Source organism: Antechinus flavipes, chromosome 3, assembly GCF_016432865.1.
Source record: "Antechinus flavipes isolate AdamAnt ecotype Samford, QLD, Australia chromosome 3, AdamAnt_v2, whole genome shotgun sequence".
In the NCBI taxonomy this organism is placed as follows: domain Eukaryota; kingdom Metazoa; phylum Chordata; class Mammalia; order Dasyuromorphia; family Dasyuridae; genus Antechinus; species Antechinus flavipes.
Window position 1 is genome coordinate 258,655,116 of NC_067400.1, and position 24,921 is coordinate 258,680,036.

Genomic DNA, 24,921 nt, shown 5'->3' on the forward strand with positions numbered 1-24,921 from the left:
CACTTCGACAACGATATTGTATGAGGATGTATTCTGATGGAAGTGGATTTCTATGACAAAGAGACCTAACTGAGTTTCAATGGATAAATGATGGACAGAAACAGCTGCACCCAAAGAAGGAACACTGGGAAACGAATGTGAACTATTTGCATTTTTGATTTTCTTCCCGAGTTATTTTTACCTTCTGAATCCAATTCTCCCTGTGCAACAGGAGAACTGTTCGGTTCTGCAAATATGTATTGTATCTAGGATATACTGCAACATATTTAACATATATAGGACTGCTTGCCATCTTGGGGGGGGGTGGAGGGAGGGAGGGGAAAAAACGAAACATAAGCGAGTACAAGGGATAATGTTGTAAAAAATTACCCTGGCATGGATTCTGTCAATACAAAGTTATTATTAAATAAAATAAAATTAAAAAAATAATAATAAAATAAAAAAAGAAAGAAAATAAAAAGCTTTAATAAAAAAAAGAAACAGAAAAGAGGTTTAAACTTGAGTTCCACAGGGAGGAGGATCTGGGCCAGAGATAGAGAAGAAAGGATATATATACAGATTTGAATTCAGCTCCCTAAAGGGAGTTTTGCATACTTACATGGTCTCTACAAGATACTGGCATTAAATAATGAGACCAAGCAGAGAAATTTCTGTACAAAACCAGAGATAGAGTCAAGGGAAGAACCACAATGTAGAAGTGAAAAGATGAACTTTGTTCTTCATTGGTATTGTGAGTTAGGTGGACTGTGCAGATCCAGGAAAGAAGGCAGACTCAGTTACTATTCTTTTTGGTCCTAAATACTTCCCCTTTGGAGGGCTCTATTTTGAGTGCTATTATCAATCTGGAGGATTGCATAGATCTCCAGTGAAATGATGATCATCAAAGTGAAGAGTTACTAAACTCTCTTCATAGAAGGGAGACCATCCAGACTGGATGCTGGATGCTCTTGGAAGAATGTTTTCTACCCCTGGGATATAAATATTTAAGATAGGGAGTTGGGCTACTTGCTAGTAGCCATTACAGGTCTTTTTTTTTTTTTTTGGTCAGGTTAAAGCTTTCCATGTATTGAATGTTTTCTTGTTCTAGATACTTGTGTGGGAGCCAAGGCTCCTTTCCTTTTGTTGCATTTGTGGAGAGTCAAACATGAACCAAATTGCTATCAAGACAAGTACGGATAAAGTCAAAATGAGCAAAATTTGTTGCTTTAAATAAAAACCTCTTGAGTTGAGGAGAAAAGAGAAATTGCTGAGAAATCTCCAAGATTAATCCTGGTAGCAATAAGCCCAATTTCTTATTTCCAGATGAAAGGTTATATATTATTGGTCTACACTACTGCAGTTCCAGTGGTTCAAACATTTTTGTTCTGAGAATAAGAAAGTGAAATATTTTCCTTTTTTTTTTTTTTTTGGTTAAAGTTTGGTCATCACTGGCTGGTAGATTTCATAAGATGAATACCAAATAAAATGGACAGAAAATCCTCATACTCTTATTACCTTTAGCTGTGACCATCATTAAGTCACTGCATCCATCTGTGTGGCTCTTTAGCTCTTTTTCTTTTAGAATCCTAGCCTCAGAATTTCCAGGTTAGTGCTTTGCTTACTGAGTCTAAGTCCCTGAAGTGAAATTAATTTGGCTTCACCATGCAACAAACTGTGGCAAGTTGAATTTTCCATTAAAAAAAAATTAGTTGGCAACTTCAGTGGAAAGGGAAGTGTGTATACTAGTGGCATTTGTTAAGTGTCAGGTTATTTTTCTAAATTAAAGCATGGTACAGATTTTTAAATGCGTTTTAATTCAATGTACACAAAGACATTTACTCTCAAGCTTCTTACTACAAAGAAATATTGTTATTAAAAAAAGTAATTAATTGTTTCCTTACTATTCCTCCAACCTTCCAGTTGTAGCCATTGGTACTACACATGACCACCATTTCTTGAGTATTTATCAGTTTGCCTGGTTTTTGCTAGGGTTTATCATTGGATCTTCTTTTAATCACCTAAGCATGCCAAGTATGATCAACTTCCTGAATACACACATCACCTGCATTTTCTGTATTTTTACACTTTTGGTCTTTTTGGATATAAAGGCCCTTCCTCTAGGATCTAATTCAACATGACTTTGAGCATTAACTGACTTCTTGAAAAACATTTTTTACTTTGTTCTTTGTTTTCAGAAGGTAATCTCATTTCCTCTTGTGACTATACCTTCCCCAGCTTTCTTTTCAGGGAGGTCTCAAACAATCATTTTACATTACTTATTTCATCTTTTCTTCATCACTGGCTCCTCTCTTCTATCTAACCTCCCAATCCCTTTAACCACTGATTTTTAAAAAATGAGTCACATTATAGTACCATTCAAAGCTGTGCAATAGAGGTCTTCCTGGTGTAAATATGACTACACTCACCCCTAAATTTCACTTATCCTTGAGGGTTTTTTACTCCTCCCCCCAATCGGTATCTAGTCTCTCATTGGCTCCAGCCTCCACCACTTGTGTTCCCCCAATCATAAGTTTCCCTATACTTCAGTTGCATTAATTCATTCAAATTAGATTTGCTTTTACAAAGAAATATTTGCTTTAAAGGAATAACACAAATACATATATGAACATCCCTACCCAACACACAAGGTATAATACTTCCCTGCATCATCTTAGTCTCTGCAGAGAGGAGAAGGTTTAGACTCTTAGCTTAATTCAGTTTCTGTATAGCTTGGTCCTACCAAGTTCCAAGTCCAATGCAACTAAATCCACCTTGGGTATGAGCATGAGACACTCTGGCTTTATAAGACTTCCCTGTTGAGACTAGCAAGGACATCCAGCCTGGACTTCTATTAAGGTCACCATAGCTCAAGTTCTCAGATCTAGAGTCTTCTGCTTACATCAAAACTGGGAAGGACAAAACACCTGATCCTTAAAACCATAAACCCTAAAATAGGAGGGGGGAACATGAAAGGAACCTTTCTCCCATCCAGCTCAGATCATGATATCATTTCTATGGGTGAATTATACTTTCATGTCCTCTGAATACTACCAAGTAGTATTCAAAGAAAGCCTATCCCTATTTGATGGGATTAAAAGTGCAGACTGTTCCAGCTATGTAGCCAGTGAATGGAGCCCAAGTGGTAGGTGAGCTCAAAACGTCTTCTCCCAGAAGCAGATTCCTGGAGAATCCCACACAAGTCCTTCTATCTTATAGGATTCATTATTCGCTTTTATATTGAAAGAACTTACCAATCTTAGTTTAATGAAGATAAATCCTCAGAGCTTGCTAAGAATATTTATCAGAATAGCCTTTGCCAAATGGTAGAATTTATGGCTAGAATTGTAGAAACTATCTCTTTTCCATTTAGTATAAAGTGTCTTTTGCTCTCTTAGGGAAAAGGAAGCATTTAGTGTGGCAGCAATTCCTGGGGGAACCAGTTCTGCCTTTCCTCTCCAATGTTTCTAATCCTTCTTAAGTTTTATCAATGCTTCAACCAGTTTTCTGGTTGATCTCTCTTGCAAGTGGGACTACAGCATTAATTGAAAGAGAATATAAGAATGCATGTGTTTATCCCCAACTTTCAAAAGACTTGATGAGAGATATTGATAATGACAAAAATTAGGCCAACTGATAGTCAATAATTGATCATATGTAGTTCTAGTTTCTGAGACGGTGAAGAGGTAAAATGAATGTTGTTAACTGAGCTAGGAATAAGGCCTGTGGACTTTCCATTTTGAGAAACAGATTAGAGAATTCTATTTTTTTTTTTAATTTAAACATTTTTTTTTAATTTTAATAGCCTTTTGTTTACAGGTTATATGTATGGGTAACTTTACAGCATTGACAATTGCCAAACCTCTTGTTCCAATTTTTCCCCTCCTTCCCCCCACCCCCTCCCCCACATAGCAGGATGACCAGTAGATGTTAAATATATTAAAATATAAATTAGGTACACAATAAATATACATGACCAAACCATTATTTTGCTGTACAAAAAGAATCGGACTCTGAAATATTGTACAATTAGCCTGTGAAGGAACTCAAAAATGCAGGTGGGCAAAAATATAGAGATTGGGAATTCAATGTAATGGTTCTTAGTCATCTCCCAGAGTTCTTTTGCTGGGCATAGCTGGTTCAGTTCATAACTGCTCCATTGGAACTGATTTGGTTCATCTCATTGCTGAGGATGGCCAGGTCCATCAGAATTGGTCATCATATAGTATTGGTGTTGAAGTATATATATAATGATCTCCTGGTTCTGCTCGTTTCACTCAGAAGCAGTTCGTGTAAGTCATATTAGAGAATTCTAACAGATGCCTGAATGACCCTTTTGTGTATGGAGTGGAAGACTAATGAGAAGGGGTATTAATTAGTGTGAAACTTAGGTCTAGGCAAAGCATTTCTCTGATACAGAAGCAGTGGTTTGGAAGTAGAAAACAAAGCAGAATTCTATTAGATGGCACCTACAAAGCCTAAAAAACAGTAACAATGCAGTAAAGAAAGGGAGAAGGTAGCAATAAAAGGTGGAAATTTATTGATTTCTTCAAGATTAGTACAGAAGCAGAATGATGATCTTCCCAGCTTTACTGATCATGAATATAAGGTAGAGTCTAGAGGCCTTGGAGGCCAAGACCAAGCAACAAGAAGTAGAATCACAAAGGTTCTCTTAGTCAGTCAGTTAAGATTTATTAAGCATCCAACATATACTAGGCACTGGAAATATAAGGAAAAGCAAAAAAAAAAAAATTACTTTCTTCTCTCAAGGATAGTACAGTCTGTTAGGGGAGACAATATGCAAACAACTATGTACAAAGAAGATATATAAAAATAAATTGAAAATTAATCAATTGAAGGAAGGCATTGGTATTATAAGGGAACAGGAAAAAAAAAAACTTCCTGTAGATGAGATTTTAGCTGAGATTTGATGGAAGTTGAAGAAACCAGGAGATAGATAATGGGAAGGAGAGAATTCCAGGTACGGAGGATAACCAACAAAGTTATACAGAATCTATAGACATGGAGAACATTGTGAGAACAACAACAAAGATATTAATGTCACTGGATTGCAGTAGGGTGGCATTAGGAATGGAAATAAGGTATAAGAAGACTAGAAAAGTAGAAGGGTTATGGGGGTTATGGAGGGTTTTGAATACAAAAGAGAGGGTTTTTATACTTGATCTTAAAGATGATAGTCACTGAAGTTTATTGAATGGTAGGGATATGTGTGTGTGTGTGTGTGTGTGTGTGTGTGTGTGTGTGTGTGGTGTGTGTGTGTGTGTGTGTGTGATAGAAAGATGGATCAAGAAGAGAAAAGAGTGAGAGAACGAGAGAGAGAGAATGAGAGAGAGAGAAATGTGTATTTCAGGAAGATTAATTTGAGATCAATCAGCAGATTATTGCAGCACTATAGACATGAGATGGTGATCAGGCTTGTGATAGACTCAGAGGAGAGAAGGGCACATATGTGAGAAATATTATAAAAGAATAATCAACAAACCTTGGTAGTATATTGGATATGAGAGGGCGTGAGTTAATATGACATCTAGTTTGTAAACCTGGTTTTTCTTTCTCTCTCCCAATAGTATTTTTTCCCAATTACTTATAAAGGTAGTTTGAGTTCTAATTTTTTTTCTCCTTTCTATCCAGTGCAGTCTTTATCAACAGGGAACCATAAATAGAATAATCAAGTATATATTTGGGATAGAGTAGCAAACTAAATAACAGGAGTCAAGTAATGGAATCATCCTCAGTTTCCTTCTCTAGTTCCCCTTCCTCTCATGTACAAAGGAATAGAATATGCTTGTGATTTCTTGGGTCTCTCTGTTCTCCGTCTGCCAATGCTTTTAAGAGGCCTGCTTTTTGGCCATTTTCTGTATTCAGTGCTATCATCTATACAAATGCTGCCTTCTGCTCTTGGCCTCTGTTGTAAAAGCACTAACCTCCCAACCTTTGCCTACTTCTAGCTGCCTTTTATCTTTGTTCCTACCAGAGCAGATGTAGTTTCTGCTAAATTGCTTTCTAATTTTCCCAGCATTTTTTGTCAATAACTATTTCCAAACTTTAGATTTTGGAGTTTATCAGACATTAGATTCTCCATGGTTACCATGATGTTACCATGATGTATTATATACTGAATCTATTCCATTGATTTACTACTCTTATTTCTTAACCATTACCAGGTTTTTTTTTTTTTATGATTATTACTTTGTAATATAGTTTGAAATCTGGTACAGCTAGATAGTCTTTCTTAACATTTTTTCCCCATTGATTCCCTTGATATTCTTGACCTTTGTTCTTCCAAATGAATTATTTTTTCTAGCTCTAATTTTTTTTTTGGTAGTTTGATTGGTATGACACTGAATAAGTAAACTAATTTAGGTATTTTTATTATATTGGCTTGGCCTACCCATGAGCAGTTAATATTTTTTCCAATTGGTTATGTCTATTTCTTTTGTTTATTTGTTTGAAATGTATTTTATAATTGTATTCATGTAGTTCCTGAGTTTGTCTTGGTAGGTAGATTCTCAGGTATTTTATATTGTCTTCAGTTATTTAAAATGGAATTTTTCTTTCTATCTCTTTCTGCTGGACTTTGTTGGTAATACATAAAAATGCTGTTGTTGCATTATATTGATTTATTTTATACTCTGCAACTTCAGTAAAGTTGTTATACCCATTTGCTTTTTAAGATTATGGCACTTCACAAACCATGCTTCAAGTTCTTTATTCTTATTTTGTGAAGGAACCTTAAGAAAGACCATTTTAAAAAGCCATTATATGACTCAACCTAAACTTTTATTTCTTTTGTTATTATACCTATTGGCCTTGTCCCCACTTATTTAATTGTTCAGAACTATCACTGGATTCTGATATAGAATCACAAACAGAGCCCTTTGTAATTTTGCCAAGTTTATCAAAATTTATCTCTGACAGTAGCTATAACATAAAATATTTCTAATTTTTCTTTTGAAAGAATATTGTCATATTGTTTATAAATTGTCATATCTGCACATCTATATCTATATATATGTATATTATTTTTCCATGGCAATTGTCAGGATTATTGACTACTGTCAGATGTATCTTAGAAACTTCCAGAGCTTTTTAAGTTTAATTTGATACGATACTAAAGTAGTAAAGATATTCCCTAAATGACTGAAATTTTAAAATTCTGTCCTATATTTTTAGGTTGCATCTACCATCTCCACTATGTGGTTAATATGGCTTTTTTTCCCTATGATTCTTAAATCTGAGGCCATGTATCATTTCCTGTGCTACAGAATGATCAACTTGGGAATGTATCAAATGTGCTTGTCTATAATTTTCTGTAAGCAGTTTTATCAAAGATGCACAACATTTGAATCTACATTGAGAGAGCTGTTCTCATTAACATTCCTGCTGGGGATTTTGATGAAGAGTTACATTAAAAGAAACATATAGGAGTTATATAATATCCAGGAGAATCCTGAATCTTACTGTGACCATGGGAAGTGGTGTTAGATTATTTAATCTGATAGCAATTTACTAACAATTGATAGAAATTGATGAAGAAACAATAAACACACAAGTGTAGTAGATAGTCATACCTATGGAATTTCTTTCCAAGTATTCATGCAAAAATGAAGTTTCTTACAAAATACCTTTTATATATGGTGTGCTTCAGTTTTTCACAGGAAGGAAGGAAGGCAGGAAGGAAAAAGAGGGAGTGGGAAAGAGGGAAGAAAAGAAAAGAAGAGAAATGAAGACAGAAAAGTAAGGTAGAGAGAAAGACAGTAGGAGACAGAAAAGAAAGAAATAAAGAAAGGAAAAGGAAAAAAAGGAAAGAAAAATGAAAGAAAGGAAAAAGAAATGTGCCAGCATTTTGGCTACAAATGTTTCCATAAACAGAACACATCTATTAAATGACTTTGTATGTGTTAGCATGATTTCTGTGCCAAAATCCAGTGAATAAACAGTGGTTAGAAGCAAATGAAGGCAAAATCCCAGAAACTTCAATTAACCAGATGATGAATAAAAGATTTCAGGGTGTTCTATTTCCCTCCTACTGGTTTAATCGACCACCACTTTCTTTTAATTGCTTTTTCAATATGACTTCATTTTGTTATATTTCTCTTTAATATTGATAACTTTTATTATTTCCTCAATGATTCTTTCTGTGTTCTGTTTTCTAAAAAAATAAAGAAAAGGCTTTAGGTTGTGAGTTAACTTGTTTTTTCATGGTTTGCTTTTTATAAGGTTTCTTTTAAAAGGTTTTCCCCAATGAATTTTTTTTTAATAGAAAACCCAACAGCCCTCTTGCTGAAGGTGTGGATCATGATACTCTGGGGGGAGTTGCTAGGAAGCTCTGAGAAGGTTGCATAGACTGCAGCTGTCTTGCTTGAAGCTTAATTAAAAAGAATATCAGCACCTTTTGGGGCTGAGAAATCTGTAGAATTTAGTCAGCCAAATAAATAATCAGCATTTATTAAGTACCATTATTAAATGTCTACTATGTGCTAAGCACTAAAGATATAAAAAAAGGCAAAAGACAATCCCTTCTTTTAAGAAGCTCACAATCTAATGCAACAAATAAACAAGCTATACGCAATATAAATAAGAAATAATTGTGAGGGAAGACACTAGAATTATTGAAAAGTATTATACCAAAATTAAGAGAGCAGGAAAAAACTTCCTATAAAAGACAGGATTTTATTTGGGTCTAAAAAGAAATCAGGGAAGGCAGTAGGTAGTGATGAGAAGGGAGAGTATTCTAAGCTTGGGAGAGAAAATGTCTATGGCCAAGAGATGGAGTGCCCAGTTCATTGACCAGCTAGGAAGCCCACATCTTTGGTTCAAAGAGTATTTAGCAGGAAGTAAAATGTAAGAACTTTGGAAATGTAGGAGGGAGTTGGGTTATTAAGGGCCTTGAACTTCAAATAGGTGATTTTGTATTTGATCTGGAGGTGATAGGAAGCCATTGGAGTTTCTTGAGTGGGGTGGTAGATGTTGGTGATGTGATTGGACTTGTGCTTTAGGAAAATCACTTGTTGGCTGAATGGAGGATGGATTTCAGAGGGGAGAGACTTGAAGCCATCAGATCCATCATCAGACTATTGCTATAACCAAGGCATAAGGTCTTGTATCAAAGTAGAGTAGAAAAGTATCATTTTCCCCCCAAGGACTTCTGATTAAGATAGCAACTTGAAAGGTTATAGAAAGCCAATTCTGTCCTTTAAACCCCAATAAATATATAAAAATTTCATATGAAGAAAACTGAAAAGAAACAATAGTAAGCTTCTTTATCACTCCAGACATGGAAAAAGTATTTGAGAAGGGAAAAGGTATCATGCTAAGGAACTCAGTGTAAACTCAGTAAATATGGAAGTTAATAGAAATGAGGAGAGAAATTGAGTTGAGGAAACCAGTGAAAATACCTTATAAATAGTTCTGAAGCTAGTCGGCTCTTTGAATTGGAGTGGGAAGGGAGGGGGATGGCACAAGTCAACATGAGCTCCAATTATCCCTGCGATCTTGAAGCCAAATCCTGCGCTTGGCCTGGCAAACTAAAAATGGAAAATGGAACCAGCTTCCTTGTTTTGCTGTGGAAGGACAAAGGATCTGACTGTGCACTCCTCAGAGAAATGAGAATTATAGTAGAGTCAATTCAACACCTAGGGTCAGCATGGCAGCAGAGGAAAGATGAGGGATTTTGTAGAATGATTTTCAACATCCCCTGGGGATCTGACAAGATTACAGCAGTAGACACAAACTCTCATTTGGGGATTGTGCAAGAAAAACAACAACAAAAAAAAAAAAAAAGAAAAACGACTGGCCAAAGCAAGAATCAACAGAAGACCATTGGAACCCTGACACAGAAATCAGGAATTGAGAAAAGGAGTCTTAATCCCATCTAGTCCACCCAGTTTATAGTGGCAGTAGCATCCAGAACTAAACAAAGCTCCCCTAAGAGTCACAAAAAGAACTGTTCTCAAAGCACAATCACAATAGAAGATTCGATGCTAAAAATATGAGTAAATAGAAGAAAGTAACAAAGATAATAAAGAAATGTTATATATTAAGACCTTCCCAACAAAGCTACAGTATGCTTAAATACATCATAATTAAAGAAATACTATTAGTATTTGGGAATTTAATTTTTCTAATTACATGTAAAGTTTTTTAAACATTTAAAAAAACTTTTGAGTTCCACATGCTCTTCTTTTATCTTTTTCCTCCCCACTTTCTGACAAGTCAGACAATTTGATACAAGATGTTTTTGTACAGTGCTATAAAACATATTTCCATATTAGTCATGTTGTGAAAAAAACACAGATTTAAAAAATCCAAGAAAAATAAAGTTTAAAAAAAATATGGTTTGATTTGCGTTCAGAAGCAGTTTTTTGTCTGGGGATGGGTGTAATTTTTCATAAGTCTTTAGAATCATTTTACATCATTGAATTGCTGAAAGTAGCAAAATATGCATTTGATTATCATACATATATTGTTTTTAGTATGCACAATATTTTTCTAGTTCTGCTTACTTCTTTCTGCATCAATTCATGTAAATCTTTCCAGATTTTTCTGGAAGCACTCTGCTTATCATTTCTTATAGCACAATAATATTCCACTACAATCATATACTATAACTTGTTCAGCCATTCTCCAATTGACGAGTATCCCCTCAATTTCCATTTTTTTTTTGCTAGAACAAAAAGAATTGTTATAAATGTGTACTTCTTTTTTGTAGCTTATTTTCTTCATTCTTTTGGTATCTTTGGGATACAGACAAAATGGTGGTATTTCTTGGTGAAAGGGTTATGTATAATTCTGTAGTTCTTTGTGCATGGTTCCAAATTGCTCTCCAGAATGGTTGGATCAATTTGCAATTCCACCAACATTGCATTAATAATCCAACTTTCTCCCATTTTCTCTAATATTTGTTCATTTTTTTGGCATATTAATCAATCTGACAGAAACAAAGTGGTACTTAAGAGTTTTTTTTAAAATAATTTTCATTTCTCTAATCAATAGTGACTTAGAGGTTTTTTTCTCATGATTACAGAGAAATTTGATTTCATCTGAAAACAGGCTATCCATTTTCTTTGATAGCTAATTGGGAATTTCCTAATTGGGAAATGACATTTCCTTATCCCCATGATATCTAGTATACCAAACAAATAGTTTAATGAAAGAATAAACTAGTGTCCTTTAGTGTCTTAGTCTAGAAGTCAAATCTTTTTTGTTTGTTTGATTAAATAATTTTCTTTTCTCTAATTCTGTTGCTCGTATTTCCAATGTGTGAATTTCAGGGCTGGAGTAAGTATTTAAGATAAAGAGCCAGGGTATGGCAATAGAAGTCTAGCATGCATCCACAGGTGGATAATATCCTTCTCTTGGTTACATGCTACAACATAGTTGGTTTTTTTTTCTTTGAAAGAGCGTTCCCCTATTTCCTCTCCTATTTACCTGAATAATCCTTCCCAGTTTTCTTTGCACGATTATTATCTATGTTATGGCCCCATATGTGAGCAATCTCCTGTTTTCTTCCCTTTTTGCAATCATTCTCTTGTCATTTTCATCATTTTATATGGTTTCAATTATAATTTCTAAGAAGATGACTTCCAAATATAGGAATGCAACTCTACTCTCTTTCCTGAGTGCCAGCTCCATTTCTTCATTGCTTGATGGTCATTCCCATGCCATTGTCCCTTAGCAATCTCAAACTCATCATAAAACATAACTTATCTGTTCCTTAAATCCCACTCCTTCTTCCCACTTTCTAGGTCCTACCATAATTCTTCTAGTTGCTCAAGTTTTCCAACCTTAGACACATTCTCTATTCTTCATTTTTACCCAGTCCCCATACCCAAATAGATGTCCAGCTTTATTGGTTATACTAGCATAGCATTTCCTTCACTCATCCCCATCTTGCTACTTGAATGAATGCCAACCTGGTTCAGAACTTCATCTACACTCACCTGGAATATTACAATAGCCTCCTATACATCCTCCCTAACTCCTAGAGTCTTCCTCCATGCAATCCACATAATTATCAGAGGCCATTTAAACTGATAACCTGTTTTTTTTTAGAGCATAATGCCCAGGAAGACAAAGTGAAAAGTTTGAAGTCCCACATCAATTATCAAAAAAAGGCAAGATGTGAACCTACATCCCTGGCTCAAGAATATGGTATTTCATGTAACTCCACACAAACTCCTCTGTTTAATATTTAAAGCCTCTCACAAGTGAGCTCTAGCCAATATATCCAGGGCAGCTAGATGGCACAATGAATAGAATGCAGGGCCTAGAGTTAGGAAGGCTCATCTTCCTGAGTTCAATTTTTTTCAGACATTTGCTAGCTGTGTGACACTGGGCAAGTCACTTAACCCTGTTTGTCTCAGCGTTTATAAAATTACCTGGAGATCTGGAGAAAGAAATGACAACATAGCTCCAACTTCCAAATGGAATTGCAAAGAATCAAATATAATTGAAACAAGTGAACTACTATTATATTTCTGGGTTCATTATGTACACTCTGTATTTCAACTGAATTAGTCTATTTGATCTTTCCTTTTTGCATTGGCCATCCCCAATCCCTGGAATACATTCTCTCTTCTCTTTCCTATCTCTTTTCCTATGGGTATAACCCATAGGGTCTTTCATGGCTCAGTTTTATTTTATTCTTATAATTTTCAACTCCTAAAACAGTTCTTAGCACTTAGTAGGCCTTTGATAAATTTCTGGTGAATTGAATTAAGCCATAAATTACCATCCTTTAGATAAAATATAACAGTGATATAGAGGCTGAATGCAAAAAATTGAAAATCATTCAGTTCACAAATATTTATTAAGGGCCTTCGTTTGTGCTGGGGATACAAAGAAAGACTTACAGCACCTGCTTTCAAGGGATTCATAGTCTAATGGAGGAAACAGCTTGCAAATAACCATATCCAGACAAGACCTATAAGAATAAATGGAAAATCAAGTAGAATTATTTATGTTGTATTTGTATGCATAGTGGATTCCATTTGATCACCCTCAATAAGTTTGTGAAAATATTAGTGTTGTCATCTCTAGACTTCTTTAATTTGTTTCTTAAACTGTGGAAAAATGAGGTTAAAAAAGTAGTCTTTCATTTGTTGTTTTTTAAACATGAAATTGGAAATGCTTTGAAGAATTATTTAGAGGAAAGCATTGAATTAAAAGTTTTGTAGGTGTTGAAGAATGTCTGTTATATATATATGTATACACACATACATATATATGTATATATATACACATACATGTATCCATAAAATGAAATACTTTTAGATAAGATTAGATTTCTTTGGCTAGTATATAACTTTACTTAAACAATATATTTTTATTTATAATAAATATTTTATAGTTTAGCAAATATATTTATATTTATGTATTTTCTACATTTAAGCAAATATATTCTATTTACATAAATATATTTATATATTTTATACATTTAAACAAATATATGAATATATTTATATCTTTAAGCAATATATTTTAAAAATAAAATTAACAATGACATTTAATTCAGTTCTGACTATGGAATTAATTTGTGTATCAAATTTGTGTTTTTAGGTTTGAAAACAGCCAGGAACAAATCAACTATCAGCGATTTTTCAGTGCCATAAACTGGAGAGTCAACATGGTTCCTCCTTTCCAGGATATACCCTATTCAAAAGTAAAAATTAATTCCTATTTCTAAAGTTATCTTTAATATCTCTAATCTTCTAGGCGTTTTAAAAAAATTGTCTTTGGTAGCCTTAATCTTAGAAATGTTGTCATAAAACAGACAGCTGTAAGCATTCCTTCTGAAGGATTCTGGTAACATAAAAAACTGCAAGATCAAAGTTCAAATGATAATATTATATTGGCTTTATCCCCAAGCACATATGACACTATGTTCATAGTTTCATGTACTACAGTGCATGGATACATATTTCAAGCCTGAGACATATGATTTTTAAAAAATATATAATAGAAAATTGTTTAGAGAATTTTTTTAGAATTGTTAGAGAATTGTTTAGAGAAAACAAAGGATGTGGAACTAGACAATTCTTTGGAAATTTGCAGGTTTGTCTGAATTCTCATCTGAGAATTTCAATGAACCATTAAGATTTCAATGTACTATGTATTTTTAGACTATTGCATTTAAATAATTTTTAATTTTCTAAAAATCAGAATTTCTGTATAATAGTACTAAAGTAGAAGAAACATATATAAAACTCTAGAAAATAGAATTTTATTCTATTTTTACATACATGCACAAAATATTATAATTGAAAAGAATACAAGTTCAGAATATAAATATTTGAAACTTTGCATAAAAATGATGATGGACATTTATGAGCAATGCCATCTTATGAAGCAGAAAGAAAAAAGGGCATATAACTGTTTAAAAAAGAAAGTTTGGTAAAGTTCAACTAATAAAATCCATACTGAGAGCATTCAAGGATGAAAATGAAAAATAGACAGTAACAGAAGAAAAATAAAAGACATTTGCAAAAAACATTTGAGCAAATTATTTTCTTCATCTTTGATAAAGGAACCATCACATATGGATTGTAATTTTGAGATTCTTTTAGAGGAGAGAGAGAGAGAGAGAGAGAGAGAGAGAGACAGACAGAGACAGACAGAGAGAAAGAGAGAGAGAGAGAGAGAGAGAGAGAGAGAGAGAGAGAGAGTCCCCTAAAAAGGAAAAAAAAAAGAAATACTACTTTCTCTTATTTCTCCTCCAACTTATCTGATCTTTCTCACTATCCTTTGCTTCATCTTTATCCAGGTCATACATGCTATTCATGGCACTCTGTTGACAGAGTTTTCTCCTGGGCTTTCTTCTCTTCCCTTTCTATATACTATTTTACTTTGTGATCTCATCAGCTCCCAAGATATTCCATACTGGGCATCCTATGTATATCTTAAACTCAGCATGTCCAAAATGGAACTAATCTTCTTTGTCCCCAAACCCTCATTCCTTCTGAATTTTTACTATTACTATAAAGTTTTATAAAGTATAAAAATTGTCCCTCCAGTCACTCAGGTTTACACCCTAACTGTCATATTTAATTTTTCACTCTTCCCCTACCACATAACCAATGTGTTGTCAGGCTTGTCAATTTTACCTTTAGAATATCTCTTCTGTACATCCCCTTCTCTTCTCTTACTCAGCAGGCACGTTTCATCCCACACCTGAACTATTGCAATAGCTATGTGGCTTCTACCTCAAGCCTCTCCCCTTTTCAGTCCACCTTCAGCTGTCTCCCTAAAGTGCAGGTTTGTTATGTCACACACACTCTTCTGCCTTGTTTTCAGTAAACTCCATTGGCTTCTATTTATCTCCAGCATCAAATTTAAATTCCTCACTTTAGTGTCCAAAGCCCTTCATTACCTGGCATTTTCCTGCCTTCTTACACTTTATAACATCCCCATTCTTCCACTTTGTGATCCAATTTCACTGGCCTCACAAGGATGCCCTTCTAACTCCATGAATTTTCTTTCTCCTCTTCTTTTAGTTTTTTTTTGAATATATTATTTTTTCCCAATCATATGTAAAAACAATTTAAAATATTTCCTTTCCCCAGTGCATCCCTTTTTCTCACTCCTTAATTTTATTTTTTTGGATATCATCTCATCATAGTCAACTCATACCTGTGCTTTGCCCTTTATCAATGTATATTCCTAACTGCCCTGATTCATATAAAATTGTTTAACCTTATTGAATAGCCTGTTATTTCCTTTTTCTATTTACGTATTTATACTTGAGTCTTATGTTTAAATATCATAATTTTCTATTTATTTCTGATCTTTTCATCAGGAATACTTGAAAATATTTTATTTCATTAAATATCCATTTCCCTTAAATTATCTGATAGACTTGTAGATTATTCAATAGATAATGAAGGAGGTCATACTAGGAGAAGGATATTCAGTGAAGTTAGACATTTATTCAGTTGTGTTATTTAGTTATTCAAAGTTGTGCATCTTTCTTCACCAGTCAAGATTCAGAAAGTTTTCTGAGTTTTGGGTAGTTGCTTTGTATATGGGTGACTAGGAAATGATGTCAATAGTTAAGCCTATTTGTCCCCTCAGGCAGTCTACTTATAGTATACAATAATGAATGATTTTAACATCTCTTAAGGAAAAATTAGACTAAATATGCACAGTAGAATAGATGAGGATAATATACCTAATGTAATTACGATCTGCTTTATTGTAGGGAACTAAAATTAATGAATACCAAGTATTTGAGATGATATCAAGGATTATGATTGCTTTTTATTGCATTGATATCTCCACTAAATTATTTATCCATAACTCTGAAATATTCACAGAAAAGGTTTAAAAAGTTATCCTGATATTTTTAAAACAATACCAGAGAATCACTTAGATACCATAGGTAAAGAACTTTGTAAAACTTAATGCAGTATATATGCTAATTGTTAATTATTATTATTATTATATGTTTTAGTTATTATCTGTAATTTTATAGGTATCTAGATGATTAAATATTTTACTTTTCATTCAAATGTTTTGGCATCATGACACAAGCTGTGTAGTACATAAATAAGTAGGTTAGATCTTACATGATTAGCAGCTATAGGCATTGAATATAACTATTTTTGAGAAGGAAGAAGATTAAGTAAATTCATCCAGCTATAGGCTACTAGACAGAGTTTCCAGTGGCAGTCAACTATTACTGTTTATTTTTGTACTCTATAAAAAAGAAACACAGTTAATCCTTCAGACAAATCTACCCTTCTTGTTAGACCATAATACCATATAATTGAATCCTCTTGCTTTAAGAATAAACAACTGCCTGAATGGGCTGAAACTTTGTTCTAGGCCAGTTGGCTGTTCCCTGGAGGTGTTAAGGCCTAAAATCTTTCTTGGTATTAGCCAATTGTTCATCTACTTAAAAAATAATTCATTTAGGATGGGGTCAGGGAGGCTTTATTTTGAATGCTGGTGGGATTTATTTGACCAGTAGCAGTCTCTTCCAAACCCAGAATTCCATACTCACGAAATAATTCATTTTGTTTTATTAGGAATATTAAAAGCATCTTGCTGTACTAAAAACATCAAGAACAGCAATACTATTTCTTAACAAGTCAATCATCCTTATGTTTCATTATGTTTAATTCATTTGTTGTTTCAGCATGGTAAAGAGGAAGGGCATTGTACTGGCACAGTGATATATCATTCTGAATTCTAGTCTTCCCTCCACACTTATTAGCTGCATGGCCTCATGCAAGTCATATAACTTAGCTGACCTCTAGTTGCATATAAGGAATATATTACATATACTAAATAGTAATAAGATATTAGTGGTCTTAAATCAGGGGAATTAAGTACATCTAATAATGCTGCTTTTTGAAACTTCCTTTTCAGTTCTAAGATTTTTTAAAATTTTATTTCTGAAAAGTGAGTCTTAGCAGACCAACAACTATGTGCAATGGATTATATTTGAGATGAAATAACTAATAGGAATAGAATATCATGGAGTGGCTATGTTCAAGATATGAATGAAATATTTTCTCAGAAAGTGATATTAGACTGTTATTCATTAGGAATAGTAGAGCTTTGTCCAAAGAGTGTTCCAACAAACGTAATTTTGAGATGATCACTTCTAGTGAAGATGCCTATTGTGATGAATTCATTTTTAAGCTACTTATAAAAGGAAGTCAAATGTGAAATGAAAGGACTGAATTAAATGATGAGAATTTAAAACAAACAAAAACAAAAAGACTTATAAGACTTATAAGAAGTCCTGGAAAGAAAAAAAATACTTTCAGTTTGGGGTTAGAAAAATAATTCTCAGAAGAAAAAATGATTTTTTATGGAATAGTAAGTATATTTACTGAATATGAGCATAATTATCTAGTGCTCATATCGATGAGGCAGTAAAATTACAGAGGCTGGGTAATAAGTAGTTCAACTTTTATAAATATGGATCCAAAGATGCTTCTGCTCAGAACTTTCCTAACTAACTATTTTGATTTTGATCATTTGATCTCAGAATTTCACCTGGTTTACCATAGCTGGACCTCTACCAGCAGGTCTCCCTTGTCTGGGAGGATAGCCTCTGATTCACCCCTCTTTTCCAGATGACATGAATTGTTCTTTTCTATAGTTACTTGAAAACTGGAAAGTGAAACAAATAAAGCTTTCCTGAGGAAATGCTGGGAATTCTTGTTCACATGGAGTATTAGAAATTTAAAGTTGAAACTCATGAAATGGCCCATGCATGAATCTCTCCACATACTTGATGACATATGTTCTTTAGCTTTTACATGACATACTTAGATTATATAACTAAGAGACTAATTTCCCCTTGAGGCATCCAGGTGTCATGAAATAGAAAGATTCCTCTTCCTGAGTTCAAATCTGGCCCCACTCTCTTCTGCCTCAGTTTCTTTATCTGTAAAATAATCCAGAGAAGGAATGGCAAACTACTCCAGTATCTTATGCTAAAAAAAATGGGGTCATGAAGTCATACATGACTGAAAAATGACTGAACAACAAAGTTTCTCCTACTTTCCTCAGCCTTGTCTCTAGTTAAATTTTTAATACTGTAGATCATCTTTGGCTTTATTTTATATTATGCTTTGGCTTCTTAAGGGCAGAAACTTTTATTTATCTACCTATCTATCTATCTATTTCTCTGTAGCGGTCATCTTTGTATTTCTATCATCTGATATATAGTTGATGCTTAATCAGTTACTGATTTCTTATCTATCATAGCATAGCCCAATAGTAGCTTAGTTAATAATTACAGATGTGAATTATATTTCCCTGCTTTGTGTGAATATCTCTGATTCCAAATATATTGCAAACTTACTGTCTTATGTTTTGGAGATGTCACTTCCATTTTGTAGTGATTATTCACAGATGGTAGCTATAAAACTGATAAAAATAGGTACCTTTGGTAATAAGCCTGACTGATTAATCTCCAAATTAAAATTAAACACACACACAAACACCCCTCCTCTCCCAAACAGGTACTCATGGAAAGTTTTCAATTTTTCCAAGACTGGCATCTTATCTTTTGACATTTCAGAGGCCAGTTCCAAACACAACTGGAAGAAGTGGTCTTTTAATTGCTGCAACATAAAATAGCCTATATTAATGTGTGATCTCATTCCTGTCATTGTTCTCTGACATGTGGGTCTTACAGAAAGATATTTGTGATGTCTTGGGGCATGCCTTTCAGGAATATGTCTTATCATTTGCTTCTTTTCTGCTTGTATATTCCTGATTTTAGAGACTGTATGTAAAAAAATTAATTAATTGCCTCTTGGAATATCAGAAAAAGAGAATAATTTCATTCTAGCTTAGAATTCTAGCAAGTTGTTTCTGCATACAGCAGACACATATGATGAATTAATGTTGCTTTTAGATAATAATACAATTCTTTCAAACCATAGTCTTTACATTTTGGAAAAGGGTAGATAGATTTGGTAGAGTGGTATTAAGGGACCAAAAGTTTTATTCTCACAGATTTCTAAGATTTTTTTTTTCACTCTTCAATATCTCACATAGTTTGAGTCTTTCACTTGTCATTCTCCCATGTCCTCCATCTTCAGTCTCTTTATCCACTACCTCCTTTCCTTGTTGGCCTATAAATATGTCCAGGTCTTCTCAGTTCTTAAAAAAAAATTTTCACTTTACCCTTTCTGTCTCTTCAAACTATAGTCCTATACCTCTTCTCTATGTCACATTTAAATTCTTAGAAGGGATTGTTTATATTAATTGCTTCTATTTCCTTACTTGCAGGTCAATCTTTTATCAACTTGCTTTTGACCTCACCACTCAGTTGAGACTGTTCTTTTTAAGATTACCAGCAGTCCCTTAACTGATCACTCCCCATACTTATTATCAGATCCCATTCTACTTGACCTATAGCTTTCAAATCGATTTACCACCCTCATATTAATCAGCCCATCCCTCTACTTCTCCTCCCGTGTTTGATGTTTCTCAATTTCCATTGCTGGTGTATTCAAATTGTATTTTGTTCTGTTGCCCTTGACCACTACCCCCTTTCTTGCCTGTATAGTACTTTTTAAATAGCCACTATAAAAGAATAATAGCAGGGAATAAGATTGTAAAGAAGTCAGGTAGAAGAAGACAGTCCCAAAGATCAAAAAAGCATAATTTGTAATATCACATATTAACCAAAAGTCATATCCTGGTTATATGCTTAAATCGGAAGAAGCCATCTGGGTTTTGCTGTCATAGCCTTTTGGTCCTATGATATGTATATAAATCTCAGATATTTCCAGACAGCCACAGTAAGGCCAGCAGAACCTCTGAGATGATGTGAATATGTTAAACTTTTACTGACAACTTTGACATTATTTGCATGTGTTAATGAACTAGCCCCTAGGTTAGTCTGTCCCATCTGAAAACTATAAAAATGAGATCTTAAACTCCTACTCCAAGTACTCTTACATCTTCATCTGTTTCTATGATGTTTAGTGCTCCCAACTGTAATCTATATTTGTGGCTTTTTCTCCATGTTTCTCCTCATTCTCATTCTCTTCACTTCTGTCTGCCTTCTTTCTCCACCTTCTCCCTGTCTCCATGCCATCTGCTTGTATATCCCTCCTCTGTAATTTTTGTGCCATTTATTCCTATAACCTCTTATTAAAATGTGATAGTGACTTCACTTCTTGCTACCATCATGGTCTTTCCTAGTGAGTACCCAAAGAAATGAGCATACTACTACATTTCAAAATTCCATAAACTAATTAGCAGTTCAACTGGATTATCATTCTTTTTCCACCCAGTAAATGTAGACATCCCTCAATCTTTTGTCATAGGCTCTTTTCTTTATTTTTATTTCATTCTCTTCCTTGATAATATCGTCAGTTCCCATGGCTCATTTAATATCATTTTTCAGAGGACTATAAAATCCATGCAACCAAACCTTTCCTAGCCCATGCATCCTAGCTCTCCTGTATTTCTAAGTGCTTGCTGCACATCTCTATTTGTATGTATCAAATTTGTATATTTCAAGCTTGACATTTCCAAAACAGGCTTCTACTTCCCACCTTCGCAAACATATGTCTCTCCCAGAATGGCTTCTTGATTTCTATTGATAGCACCATCATACTTTGTCACCTAGATTCACAACCTGGGACTTATTCTTGATCTTCCTTCTACCTCATCTTTCCCCACCTCCATTCAATATAATCAATCATTACATCTTGCCCATCCTACCTTTTTTAAATCTGTGCCATTCTAATTTCACTCATATAATCTATAGAGTAGTTTAGTGTCCATCACATCTTGCTTAGACTATCAAAATAGACTATTAATTGATCTCTCTGTCTCCAGTTTTTCCCTTCATTATCCTCCACATATCTGCTAAGTCAATGTTTCTAAAATAAAGATATGACCTGTCATTATCTCATAAATCTTCTATGGCTTCCTATTGCCTCTAGAATTAAAAATAAACTCATTAAAAAAAAAAAGAATTTAAAGCTCTCCACAGTCCAGCTTCTTGCATTTGCAATCTTGTTTCAAATGATTCTCCTTTGCTTGTTCTTTAGTCCAGTCAGTTTGGTGCTCCCATATATAGAAAAAGTATTTTGCTTCTTCCTCAGATAATCTCCAGTTTCTATGAAATCTCAACTCAGGTGCCACCTTCTGTACAAGACCTTCTCTGGTGTCTGTTCTGCTAATCCAATGCTTCTAAGTGATAACTTATTTGTCTCTTGAAAATCCTTTTAAAAAATAATTTTATGTTTGCCACTTGGTTATGTGTTGCATTCTTCCAGAAGAACATAAGTTTCATTAGGATAGAGGCTATGTAAGTTTTTTCCTTGTATTTCTGGTACCTAGCACATAGTAGGCACTTTAAATAGCTGTTCAATTGAATTGCATTATGTTTATTTATAGAGATATTGTATTCATCAGCTAACTCCTTGTATATTCCTTGAAGGCAGCTACTATTTAGTTTTTGTCTTTGAGTCTCTTAGCATCTAACAGATTTGTGTTGGCAACTTTGGAGGAGGACTTTATGGCAGGTTAAAAAATAAAGAAACAAAAACTCCAGCAAATATAGACTTTTACCATAGTTGTAGCTTCCTTTCCATCATGGCTCAAATTTATCTGCAGTAAAGTAATTAAGAAGTTATTATTCTTTTTGAATACAACCTAAACTGAGGTTGATACTGAGATGCTTTTTGTATTACCATTTATTCAGTTGCCTGATGTATCCGCCAGAAGTTTCCTAGCCCTGGAATTCTTAAGCTTAGAGTGGACATAGCAATTATTTTCTCTTTTTAGAGACTTCCACTGAAGGATGAAGAAGTGATTTATTTTGTGGAAAGTACCATGTTTGAAATCTGAGTTTAGATCTTAACTCTTCCATTTACCTTTGGAAAATCATATAACCTATTTAAAGTCAGTGATTATTATTATAAAGCACATACAATGCCAGGCACTCTGTGTATACAGGCAGATTCAATGTAGATTCTGACCTCAATTAACTTATGACTCAGAAATATTAATTCACTTTTCCATAGAAAGAGTTAGAAAAACCTTCATAAAGGAAGTGGAACCTAAATGGAAGAAAGCCCAGCCTTGAAAAAAGGAGTGCCTTTAATAGAGAGATAAAACCATTCAAAGAAGGTGACCATATGAACAAAGGCACAGAAATAACAGAGCAAAAGAGAAATGGGGAAATGGATTGTAGCTCACTTTGCCTAGCAGTTAAAGTGTGCACAAGCTAATATTTTCAAAGCAAAACTAATTTTCTTTAAATTTAACCTATTTGTCATTTCCTCAGTTTGCTATCCTCCTTTTAAGAAGCTAACCTTCCATTAAATTGTGAGGTTTCCCTAGATCAAATGGTGTGTTTCATTTGCCCTTTGTTTCTTGTCTTATAGGTAATATTAGAATCTCCATAATATCTACTCAACTGAAGTGAATTGAATTGTCATATTTGTCATGAAAGCAAAACCATAGTCATCATGTTTCCTATCACTTGGTAACTGTGCCTTAAAATGGCCCTTAGACCGTCCTTTTCTTGAAGCTCTCTTTAAATTCCTCCAGCTAAATTTGCTTTCTCTCTCTTCAGATGTCTCCTATCTCTTTTTTCCCTTTTGAACTTCTTTACATTCATCACATTCTCTCTGTCCAAGCCATTTGTCATTGTTTCTTATCTTTAATTCCGTTGAATTGTTACAGACAGCTAGGTATCTTGGCACCCCCAGTGCCTAGCACAGTGCCTCACATGTTGGAAAAAATGCTTGTTTAATTGAATTGTTTTGTGGGTACTAATAGGGAGGAATCAAGTAACATGTCTATTGCCCTTGGAGATAACGATCAACTCTTTTTTTAATTAGTCATTTAATTGGCCTCTGTTATTTTGTTGTTTTCCTCTCGCATCTGGCTGCTGCACTACAGTGGAAAAATTTTAAAATAGAATTAGATATAATCCAATTAAGCTGTCTTTTAAAAATGTCAGAGCAGATAAATCCAAAGCCTCTTAACTCACACATAGCTTTGCTAGTCGTTCTCAGCTACTGATATTGAATGTGTTTCCATGCAGCCTCATTGTCTGCTTCCTGTTTCAAAAGTTATGGGTCCATTATTCTTCAGATCTGCTTTTTTTCACCACTTATCTATTTACTTGACTTTTTGAGGGACTTCCCTCTTAACTCATTTGAGCAGTTTGTTGGTTGGTCTTTCTGACATTCATTTTCCTTTTTTATGTAGGTGACACTAATTATTCCGTTGTGATTTTATCATACATCTCTTAGTTTCTCCTCCCTCCAAAAAGTGTTTTGTGCCATATAATACTTACTCAATTAAAACAAAGAAAATTTAATTTTGTTTTGATAAGATGGAAACCTTTTGGTGGTATCACAAAACCAAGACTGGGAAACCCTCAGAGGCTTTACAGAAAATAGTGAACATGGAATTTGAAGTTAGAAAACTGATGTCCAAATCCTTGCTTGACCATTTGCTGCTTGTGTGACCTTATAAAAAGGTTGCTGGTCCTTGTTTGTAAAATGAGGGGACTGGCATAAGTGACTTTTTTAGTCTCTTCCAATTTTAAGACTATAATCTTTTTAATCTTGTGTGATGTACTGGGGAGTGGTTTTTTTTTTTTCCTCCTCTAGTGCTATATTCAGGATTATATTTTCTAAATTCAAAGATGATTATGAAGAATTCCCTTTTTTTTGGGGGGGGGAGTTTATTAACCTGTAAAAACAAAATCACATAGACTTAGATTTTAATGAAGCATGTTGCTTGTCAGAATGAGATGTGGTTTTTCCTAAACTACAAGCAAAATTCTGCCTTACTTGTAATAGAAGTTGACAAGTTTTATCTTCATAAATCCTTACTGTGTGTTTGCTAGTATGCATTTTCTACTTGTATGAATGTACATACTTTAACATATCATGTGATTTATTTTTTTGCTTTCAAAGGAGTAAAGTCCAGACACTAGTAAATGCAGAAAATGTTTTTGACTGTACACTGCCTTAGAGATACTCTACCTTAAGAGACATCCAGTGCAGTGTAGGTAAAATTTGGATCCACCAAAAAGATAAATTGGAGAATGATTATTTACTTCATGGTAGAACATTTTTACTTTATTTATTGTAATTTTCCCTTGTAAAAAGCTAGCTGTAAAATAATATGAATCTTTTTGCCACTCCATGTAGTCCTCTCTTCTGGCTCTTTTCCCCTCCAGAAGTCAGGTTCTATGCCTTTTTAATATTGCTAGTGTAATCTTCCTGACAAAGCAAGTGAATAGCTATTAAGTGTCTATTCTCTGACAGGCAATGAAATATAAACACAAAAGTAACATAATTCAGTGCCCCTAAAGGAGCTTCTCAAGTCTGAGGTCTTCAGACCTCATCAGGAGTGTCTATGAAAAGATTCCCTTTCCCATTGGAGGAGAATTTCCTCCGTCCCAGTTCCTGAGGA

At 34.0% G+C, this 24,921-nt stretch overlaps 1 protein-coding gene across 1 annotated transcript in view; it reads left to right on the forward strand.

Annotated features, from left to right (window-relative positions):
- The window catches only part of EFHC2 (EF-hand domain containing 2), a 220,451-nt gene that overhangs the window by 190,372 nt on the left and 5,158 nt on the right, over positions 1-24,921 (forward strand). The window contains exon 14 of the mRNA XM_051984989.1: positions 13,558-13,660. Coding sequence (XP_051840949.1) covers positions 13,558-13,660 — 103 coding nt within the window. The remainder of the gene's footprint in view (positions 1-13,557; positions 13,661-24,921) is intronic.